The following is an 11,009-nucleotide window of genomic DNA, read 5'->3' on the forward strand; positions in this document are numbered from 1 at the left end:
AGAGGAGAAGTGAAGACTGATGTTTCCTCTAAACCCATATGTATGCTGATAACAAAACATAGTCACTGTCACAAGAGGTGTGTTCATTGAGTGTGACTTTTAGTGGCTGATGTCAACACATGCACTTCACCATAGTTACAGCCTTTGGTGAACTCATCCCCTCGAACAGCAGTGTTGCAAGTGCCACTTGTGACAAAGTTAAACACGTAGAGAAGATGAAATGTTTGTCACATAAGGGGAGTAAAACTGTTTCGGCTCACATGCGCTGTCTGTGGCGAAACATGCAGCCGAGAGAAAAAGACTACAGAGAAACCGAGCACACCACCCGGTTATATACATGCCTATAAATAACCAGCCAATCGAGGGCGAGCCACTGGGAGTTAAACGCACCAATTAAAACGGAGAAGGAACCAAATTAAGTCAGAGGCCGGTCGCGATTGGTCGGCTGTGATATCATTTGCAATCCCGTACGCTGCTCGCCTCTGATTGGCTGACAGCCTGCCGGCGTAATCCTGCCGTGAGGAAGGGGGTCGGGCGTCGAGGTTTGAATAGGGAAGTTTGCAGAGCGCAGTTGTTCCCCATCCAGTCCGGTGCAGTGTTTGCAAATACCGTGAACGCAGGCGAGAGCAGAAGAAGCGAGGGGGGGGACTGACGGACGGACGCTCGTCTCTTGCTGCTGTGTCGCTGCTGAAAACAAGCGCCTCTTCGTTTGCATCGCAGGGGATCGCTCTTATTCCTTTCACTGGGTGTTTTTCTACCTGAGAAAAAATATTTAAGAACTAAATAGGCTTTTTTTTAAAAAAAAAAAAAAAAAAAAAAAAGCTCGGGAAAAATGGATGTTCTACCCATGTGCAGCATCTTTCAAGAACTTCAAATAGTTCACGACACGGGCTATTTCTCAGCCTTACCGTCACTGGAGGAGTATTGGCAGCAGGTGAATATGTCTACTATCAACTGTCTTTTTAAGTCAGTGTTTGAGCTTGTGTGGCAAAGCGGAACTGAGTGGGTTTCACGCTTCTTTTGCTTTAATAGATTACACCGCGGTGTTTTAGTGCTGCTAGGGGAAGTTAAAAATCCCATCATAACGTGTTGTAAACACAGGTCCTCCGGTGCTTAGACGGAGCCCATCCATTCACCTGGCGGGTCTGTGTCATTATCAGTTTCGTTATGAAGTTTTTGGCAGGCTGAAGTGGATCAGTGTGTCAGTCTGACAGCTGGAGTCGAGGCTCTGCTGCGCCAAGATGAATGGGGGGGAGAGTAACTCCAGCAGCAGCAGCAGCAGCAGCAGCAGCAGCAGAGGAGGCAGCGTGCTGCTGCTGCTCGTTACTGCTCTGCTATATTTTCAGCATGAGCTCTCCTTCTTTTAGCGGATGGTTTCAGCGCATGAGAGCTGGTTTCACTTCCAGCCGGTGAAGTCACCGCGGATGTTAGACGAAGCGGAATCTCAATTCAGTGAGCAGTTCATTCAAAATCAGATGTGGTGTTGGCTCAGGATCACCTCTGCAGCTCAACAGGAAGTAATCTGATGTTGTTGTTTTTTTTAATCTTTATAACATGATTCAGTCTGTTTCAAAACCTACATTATTAACCTTTAAATCCAATTAAATTTTTCAGCTTCTTATTTTCTAACCCCATGTTAAAGATTTTAACAGTATTCTCACCCCTTTTCTGCTCCACAACATTTATTTTAGTTAAGAACATCCAATTTGCATCATCCTGTGATTTGAATGGGCTCCACAACATGACACTATCAAATGTCAGCCATGGCCAATTCCTCCTTGCATGAGTAGACAGCAACACAGCTGGAAAATACTGTGCTGCAGAAGCCTAGAGGAAATATTTACTCTACATCTGCCTCGTCAAAGCTGCTGTCTCCGAGCACCTTCTAATGAACAGCCCCTTCTTTTCAACTTTAATGGGCTCTGAAGTAAATTGAAGCCAGTGTATCTTTTTACGGCGGCTGACAGTGAGGAAGGATGTGATTGCATGTCAGAGGTACGCATGAGGAAAAAGCAGCTGAATGGCTCATGTTTGGAGAAGGAAGTTGAGCGGCTTCCTTAAAAGGACTCTAAATGTGTTCAGTGAGTCAACCGAGTGCTGAAATGACGATGCATGTTTAAGTGTTGGGCTTCACTCAGGTGCAGCAGAGTTGGGAGTTTGGAAAGATGGCTGGTGCATGTAAAGATGTGTCAGATGAGGCTTGACTTTTTGAAGGAGGTTGAGTTTAGCCACGTTAAACCCATAACCAGTGAATTAAGAATCGTGAAATGCATATGCTCATCATGTTTTAAACTTGCCTAAAAGGGCTGCCACTAACAGAGACTGTCATTATCGATTAATCGGTTGATTATTTTAAGTGTATGAAACAGCTAAAAGAAGAGAAAAACACACATCACAACTTCCCAGAGACCAAAGCGACGAGCTTAAATTGCTTATTTTGTCAATTTTTTATTAAAAAAACAAATAATATTTCATTTACCATCGTATATGATACAAACAAATGGCAAATCTTCATATTTGAGAAGCTGGAACCAGCAAATATTTGATATTTTTGCTTGAAAAACGACTAGATGATTCATTTTCTTTCAACTGACTAATCGATGAATTGACAAATCATTGCAGCTCTAATGTATGTACAATAAAGATAAGTGCAGGAACATCTAAAATGTCCTGGTGTAAGCATTTAACAAATATTACTCTACATGAGGGATTGTGGGGAATGTGCACATGCATCATTTAAAAGGATTTCCCACACAGAAGCATTTTGCTGTTGTGAATGAACCCCCTCTACTCAGGGATGCTGTAGTTCATTTTTTTTCTTACTGTGTGTTTTCATTCAACCAGACATGTTTGGAGTTGGAGCGCTACCTGCAGAGCGAGCCTTACGTCTCCACATCCGACCTCAAGTTCGACGGCCAGGAAGACCTCTGGAGCAAGCTGATCTTGGCCTGCGGGGATAAGGCCAAGGCCGAATCTGACCCAAAGCTGGCCCCGGCCCACGAGGAGGACAATCAGGACAGCCAAATCTTGGACACCAACAGTGTGAATTCAGACGCCAGCAGCGAGGCTTCAGACAGTTCTGAGGAGCTCTCGCCCACGCACAGCTTTACCTCCAACCCTCTGGGCTCTGTCTTGGTTGGCTCTGGACCTTTTAGCCCCTCCGTCATTAGCACTCCCCCGTCCTCACCGGAGGCCAACTCGGAGCCCGGCGCCGTGACAAACGGCTGGGTCGCCACGCACACCGAGTTGCACTTGCCAGTCAAAATTAGGAGCGGCGGGGTGGCAAAGACTTCGGAAAAGACGGGAATCATCTGCGGGGACGCGTCTCCAGACGGCAGGAGGCGAGTACACAGGTGTCACTTCAACGGTTGTCGCAAGGTTTACACGAAGAGCTCCCACCTTAAAGCACACCAGCGCACTCATACAGGTGAGTTCTCACAACCTATCAGAGCCACGTGTGACCTAATGTAAACTGAAACCTGGTGAGAAAGGCTGAGTCTTCTCTGCTGGCTTCAAGCAAAAGCAGTTCATTCATAGAGTCGCAACATCACAGCTTTTATAGAGTGAAGGGTGGAAGTGCTATGAATTCAGTCCTCCATCGTAACGGCATTGTCCATCCATTGTGTAATGTAATTAAAGGTCCACATTGCATGATGTCCTCAGCTGGAGCGCTGCGAGTATTAGCTCTGCATGGCTGGATACCTAAACTGTGACCTAATCTATCTGGAATGTGACTGACTGGGCGAGTGAGCGAGAGGAGGAGAGAGAGGGAGCAGGGGGGAGGGGTTGCACATGGGAGATAAAAGGACTTCAAAACAGATTGAGTTTCACCATGGGAAAGGAGTGAATGGGTGGGGAGCCAGGGGGCACTGAGTGGGAGGCCTCTGAATGGCCATTTGAGTGTTTTTTATTTTTGATTAGAGGCGTGAAATTGCTCGTGTGGCTTTTTTTTTTCATTTATTTTATTTTTAAATATTCAGCTGCACTGCATTGCTGTTAGCATTCTTAGCATGTTTCAGGCTGCACAAAAACAGCCGGTGGTCCAACAGGTTCAGTGGAAGCTGGGTCTCGGCAGACTTGTAGGCACTTATGTCATCTGGCCCGGCCCCGGGGTGATTGATGTGAACGTATTTAAATAACAACAGTGCAGAGCTGGCCAGTCGTCGCCTGAGTGCATTCCTTTTTGTTCTCGTTTCCAAATCTGACCTCAATTCATCATCTCCTTGTTCGTTCTGCAGGTGAGAAACCATACAGGTGTTCATGGGAAGGCTGCGAGTGGCGTTTTGCACGAAGCGACGAGCTGACCAGACACTTCAGGAAGCACACTGGGGCAAAGCCATTTAAATGCAGTCACTGTGACAGGTAAGCCAGGCCATTTATCTGCAAGTAACGTCACTGGGTTTTTGATAAGCCTCTGTCCCTCTCTCACGAGGCTACAACGTGCATCACACGCATCTCTGTTGATGTGATCTTCCAAATAGTGATGCATGTCTCCAAAGATTGAAAGCACTGACGCATTTTATTCAAGTAGCTTAAAACTGGAGCCAGACTGATAAATAGACCAGGGGTATACATGGTTGCCGATACTAGCTTATCGCAGCTCTTTGCAGCTGTGTGTACGTTGGCAAATGACAAAAATCTGAAGCACAGAAATGCCAAAGATAAGAGTTCCACTCAGTACATTTTGTGTTTGTAAAAATATCTCTTTGTATTATGGGTTGTGTCAAGAAAAATCAACATCAGCTTGATATATATCAGTATCAGTCTCCAAAATCCAGTATGAGTCGGGCTATATTTACAAGTGAATTTTTAACTGTCAGATGTCCTGCTCAGTTTGTATCTTGGTAACAAGCAAAAAAAAAAAAGAACTCTTAGCTGACTCTATCATTATTGGATTTTTTAAACTCCCAAATCGACATCAGTATTTGCCTCAAAAATCGAGCATTAGTTTGGCTACGCTAAAAACAAATCAGGAGGCGATAACTGGCTTTATTAATAAGTACATGAAATTAAAAAGCATGTGATCTATTGGCTAAATCACAAATTTTCTGAAGGATTAATATTTAAAATCACTGTAGCACAAAGCTTCTAATAAAAAGTTATTATTATTGTTTATTATAGTTATTTAAAAAAGCATTGTTATTGACTTGCTTCCCCCCCTTTCCCCAGATGTTTCTCCAGGTCTGACCATCTGGCTCTTCACATGAAGAGGCACATCTAGAGCAGGGCGAGCACCAACCAAGCAACACAGCGAAGGGGAAAGTTTTTTTTAAAAAGAAAAAAAAAACAAACGCCGTCTCCCGACCAGTCTCTTGGTTGAACTGTCCCAGAGCAGAGTGGCGGGAGTGTGTTCCAGCCAAAGCATGCCGTTTTGCACCATACTGAAACCCAGTGCCTCCGGGACCTCTCTTTGGAGAAAGGCGCTCTGAAGGTTGTCTGTTGCGACGAGAGGACAAAATCATGGATGGGAAAGAATTTGTTCTGATTTGAGAAGGACTTACAACACACGAAAAAAGACAAAAAAAAAAACAAAAAAAAAAGATAAAAGACACACAAACAAAAAGAGTGAATGATCTGTATGTATGGTGCATGATGTTTTGGGGACATCTCCCGGACAGCAGATACACTGGTACTTTACAAAACTGTCTGAGGTAAGCATGTGTGCACTGTGAATGTCTGAGATTGGCCGACCGGCCCCCTGGAAGGAGAGAAGTCAGGAGGATTTTTCTGAGAAGCGATGGATTGGTGGATGGTGCGGGGCTGGTACCAATGTTGCTGTGGACTGAATGGGTTTCTGGGGGAAACAGTCCGCTTGTGTTTCCCTGGTGGCAGTGTGAGGATGAGGCAGGGAGGAAGTCCCTGCCTGTCTGTCTGTCTGGCACCCAGACTGGGGGGGGGGGGTTCAGAAGCTTTTGAAGCCTTGGGTTTGACCAGAGATAGAAAGAGGGTTGATGTGTCGCCTTCTGGTCTCTGACCCAGGGGCCAAACCCCCCCCCTCCCGGTCACTGTATGACAGGAGCTTTTTTTGGTGTTTTTGGTGCAGCTACTAAATGTGCAATGTGTTATGTAGCCTGGTTTATTATTTTTTTACAAGCTACAAAGCTCATTTGTAGTCCAATTGTATAAGCTGTGTGCTTAGAGGTATAACACAACTATACTATAACTTCAGTATCATAGACAGGTGTTGCATGGTTCTAGGGTTTGTTCATTTCCTGTTTCCACTGTAATCAGGACTGCAAATAGTTTCAATAAAAGTGCAGCTAAAATGCGAACAGTTAAATGTTACAATATTGTACATAAAGCCTTGATGATTTCCTCTTATTTTTACAACATCATCCATTTCCTTCATTCTGGTTTTTCATCCGGCTGATCTCACCACTGCTTGCTCATTCATCCTATGCCTTGAGGACTAATTTTGATTTTTGTACTTTCTTTTCTATCTAATAATGCACTGTTGACCTTAATGGTGCCTTATGCAAGTGACTCAGCCCTGTGGCAGCGTTGGTTTTGCTCCTCTCGGGAAGTCACATTTGTTGTATGGGTGATTTGACAAGCTTGATCAAGGCTCAATTACAAATTAAACTCGCACCTCCTTTTTAGTTTTAATGAAAGTTGCCTGCATCTACTCCGATGGTGAATCGTGTTGTCAAAATGTAAATTTTCAGAAAAGTATCTGTTTTTTTTGAGTCAGAGAAAACAGTGCAGATGATGTATATCACATTCAATTGAGTCAGAACATGTAAATAAGACAAATGCTGTATGTTTAGAGCACTTCATTCATTTATTAAAGATGTTAACTACTGTGTAGTATGTACTCAAGTCCATCCACACAGCTCTAAGGTACAAAATTACCAGACTAGATGAATGAAAATGTTTTTCTTCATAGTTCAAACAATTCATACAGAGTGCTGCTCCTCCACCACCATCACAGGCACCATCCTCCCCTCCCTGTCCCCACCCCACCCTGTCCCTCCATCCCTGCAAGTGGGACTGAAGAAAAAGCTAAAGATTTATTGTAATTAACAGGCTGCAGTCGGACAGGCCTCGCCTTGTACTGCCTCTCAGTAATGAATTGCTAAAGGCTTTGTTGGCATGGAATCTGTCACAGACTGCTGACTGTGTAGGTTGGTTATTGACCTGTCTGGGGAGCGTTGTTTTAGCCAAGCTGCAACAGTATTATGAAAACCACAGGAGCGGGGGGTGGGGGGGTGGGGGCTCTCACGAGGTGGAGGAGCAACCATTGATGTCGCACATGGAAATTTGACAAGGAAAAAGGAAAAAAAAGCCCATGATGGTATCTCCCCTAAAAATGTCTAAAATAATTATAGGGATTATACTTATTACTGCTTCAGGATAAAGCGATCTGTGCCACCCACTCCAGATCAGCGACCTCGCTGTAGGAATTCGATGTTGCAGCAAGTCGTACCGTGGCATGCTACAACATATGGATTTCAGATCAGCGGGGTGAAAGAGACAGGATGAGTACAAACTTGAAACTGCTTGCTGCAATAGATCTGGGAGTGCTGGCAAGGCCTTTTGTGGGCAAAGAGAGGGAACATCCATTCTGCGAAAACGGCAGCCAATACTGTTGGAGTGGTAATTGAGCCTTGATTTAGCCCCGTGTTTGCTCACATCTCTTACACTTTCCATCATCTTTCTCATCCCACTGCCCCACCTCTTCTGTCACACACACACACACACACACACATACACACACACACACAGACACAGCTCTTTGTTCTCAACTGAATCTTTGTATAAAAAGAAAAAAAAAAACTTTTGTAAAATTGTTATGTTTTTGCTTTCTGAGATTTTTATTTGAAATTGTTTTGCAAAATTGTTATATTTCTGTATGAATGTATTTTTTATTGGAATAATAAGAAATTCTTATCTGACTTTGGCTTGATTCCTTTGTCTCATTCGTTGGTTCTCCTCAGTTATGCTTCATTATTGTGAAAGCTCTTTTTGGGAGCTTTGCAGCTTGTTGAGGATGAATGGTCGCACTTCAGCTGCACCCTGCCCTCCAGTAATATGGACAGAATCAGATTAGGGTCAGGGTGTGAGCACCAGGGATACATATCTGACATTTTGGATTTGGCACTTTAAAATTGAATTAGAAAGTCTTTGTTAGACCGTTGAAGCTGCTGCTGCTGCTGCTGTTAGGCACCACATGGCCTCACCTCCTCCTGATTCATAAATACCAGCATGAAAATATCTCTGTTGAATGAGGAAATTACATCTTTGGAGAAAACGGTTGCTAAACACAGAAACCTGACGCACCTCGCTCCCAGTGGCAAACACTCAGAGCTTAGCTTCTTTTTTTTTTTTTTTTTCCCTGAACATTGAAAAGTTTCTGTGAAATCTCACTGCAGTGGTTTCGATTCTAAAAACGGCCGACTGCTCACTCCTTCGAGCTAGCTAGCTCTCATCAAAGCAGTATAAATAATTTATCTCCATCTCTTACAGCCCATGGCATTTAATTAGAGAGCCACTTTTATATATTTGTTAGATAATTACTCTACTTGACACAGATAATGATACAAAACAGCAGTGGATAAACCAAAGAGCCGACTTTAAGTTACAAACTAACAAGAAAATAAGATTAAAAGCGACAAGCTTCGTCTTCTCTGCTCTCCTGCTCACGGTGATGACCTAGAATGGGCAGGCAACTTATTAGCTCCTCTGATTTTCAGTAAAAGCCCTGTGGTTTGTAAATGAAGCTTTGCCTGCAGTTGGTAATTAAGCTCGCTCTGGAGAACCTCCCAGCGTTGGGGTGGTGAAGAATGTTGTTTTTGCCTCAAATGCTGCAGCTCCTTGATCTCTCAAAACTGCCGCCCCACTTGATTTGTCAACTTCAAATGTACCTATGATGCATAATGCATGGCTGAAGAGCAACAAGAGGCTTTCTGAGTCCTTACGACTCACTTGACCCACTCGTGGAGAAAATCCCCGAAGCTCAGGTTCTTGTCTTTAACCTCTTGACGCTGGAGTCAGGCACATGTTGTGTTTATTTCCATGCAGCTGACTCACATCCTCACAATAGGAGTAGAACATCCTCTTGTGAAGTGGACCATCATGGGTAAAGTTTCTTATAAATGTGGCACCGAGATTGCATATTTCCTTTGATGTATCCACAGAGTGCACGTCCTCCATATGCTTTCCCACATTGATATTGTATCTCAGCCTAAAGCCCAGTGGATTACTGGAAACAATTATTCATTATACATGTCACACATCTAATCTTAATGTCTCAGGGGGGTGCATAAGATCTAGAGTTGTATCCCATGACGGTGTTATAGCTTGGAAAAGTTTGTCAGCAGTACATGTAATAGTTAGCCAGTGGTGGGAAGTAACAAAGTCCATTTTTATCAAGTCCTGTATTTAAGTACAAATCTGAGGTACCTGTGCTATTTTCTATTTTATGCCACTCTGTACGTTTACTCAGCTACATTTCATGTAAAATATTGCACTTTTTTTAACTCCACTACATTTATCTAGTAGCTACAGTTATTGGTTATTTTTCAGATTAAGATTTAACATGAAAGAGGAAGGTCTCACAATCAAGTCGTCACATGCAGTCTCTGGGTCTGGGTCACACTGTGTCCACCTTTAGCATCGTCTTAGTCCGATGGACTTGTTTTCTGCTGCGTTGAAAGTTGAGGCATGAGTCAAGCAGACACAGGGTCATTGTCTGCTGATCTTTATGAGGCCAGAGTGCAGTATGGTTTTGAAGTCACAGTGAACCTTTCTCTGCATTTAACCACAACACAATCTTTCCCCAAACTTAACCAATCGCTGTGAGTGCCTAAACCACTGTGGTGTCTGGTGTGACAGTCTCCTGACAACTCCGCTAATAAATGCAACGTATTCATTCAAAAAATATGTTAAAAATTGGCACTAAAGGCTTTCCCAGTGCATTAAAAAGTGACACCTAGGTGCCCTGACCAAGCGTATATAAAATACAATGCATTGTATCAAATGATTTTTACTCTATACTTACCAGATGATTTCATTCAATAATCGTTAAAAACAAAGAGTACAGTTATCCACCATTTTTCAAAAAGAAGAGGTTATAAAAAATCCCCAAAGATGAACTGAAATGAAGTGGGTTAGTCATGTGTCAACCCCCCTAGTGTATCTTGTGACCCCTTAGGGAGGGGGCCTGACTCCCAGTTTGGGAACCACTGGACTTAGCTAAAAACGGACTGTGCAGAAATGATTTGGGTGGTGAGATGGGCTGGACCTTGTGTTTCACTTTGTATAAAATTATTAATGTTCTGTATGAACCCTCCTCACAGCATTTCAAAATAATATAACATTGTAAACTCATACTGGTCTGTTTGAACATATACTTTAACTAATGTAGAGATTAACAAAACCCCGATACAGAGACAAAACTGTTTTCCTTTGCATATGAAATAAAATCTAAATTTAGCACTAGGAAAAAAAAAAAAAAAACTCCTCTCAAATAATTTCTATACAGTCCCTAAATGCATTTCAGTCACCAGTTATTTTACAGATTAAAAGTATTTATGCCAAATACATCACCATCTTATAAATATGATGATTGTTGTTGATGAAATTTCCCAAACACTATATTATGTTGTTAAAACTCTGCTCCAGCTGGGCCATTTTAATGCATCAGAAATAATAATCCAGTAATATGATATGTAATATGAACCACAATTCTGCACGAGTAAAAGAATCTGAGTATTTCCTCCACCACTGACAGCAACGCTGAAATAACTACAAGGCCCAGTCTGTTCCCAGATTGCAAAGGGCTGAGCTAATTTGATTAAATGCAAATTTGTTAGGAATATACACCACTGAATATCAACGGAAATGATAGGGCTGAGCCATAGTTATTTTGCAGGACAACCATTCTCCATTATCCCTAACATCAGCTCATAACTCAAGTGTTTACAGTATTTTAAAGGCATGTTTATTTTCATTTGATATACCGAGCTGGTAACAGTGATGAAGAATGAGCATGTTATTCACAATCATTT

The 11,009-nt window shown here is 42.8% G+C and overlaps 1 protein-coding gene across 1 annotated transcript; it reads left to right on the top strand.

Moving 5' to 3' along the window:
• The first annotated feature begins 563 nt into the window (after nt 1-563).
• klf6a (Kruppel like factor 6a) lies at nt 564-7,895 on the top strand. Its single transcript, XM_023412918.2, has 4 exons — nt 564-934; nt 2,845-3,427; nt 4,239-4,362; nt 5,170-7,895. Exons 1-4 carry the CDS (start codon nt 833-835, stop codon nt 5,219-5,221), a joined length of 861 nt encoding a protein of 286 aa, XP_023268686.1. The 5' UTR covers nt 564-832; the 3' UTR covers nt 5,222-7,895.
• The last annotated feature ends 3,114 nt before the right edge of the window (nt 7,896-11,009 follow it).

The sequence above is a fragment of the Seriola lalandi genome, unplaced genomic scaffold, assembly GCF_002814215.2.
Source record: "Seriola lalandi dorsalis isolate HSWRI2012SDOR001 ecotype SW California unplaced genomic scaffold, Sedor1 jcf7180002054494, whole genome shotgun sequence".
Classification (NCBI taxonomy): Eukaryota; Metazoa; Chordata; class Actinopteri; order Carangiformes; family Carangidae; genus Seriola; species Seriola lalandi.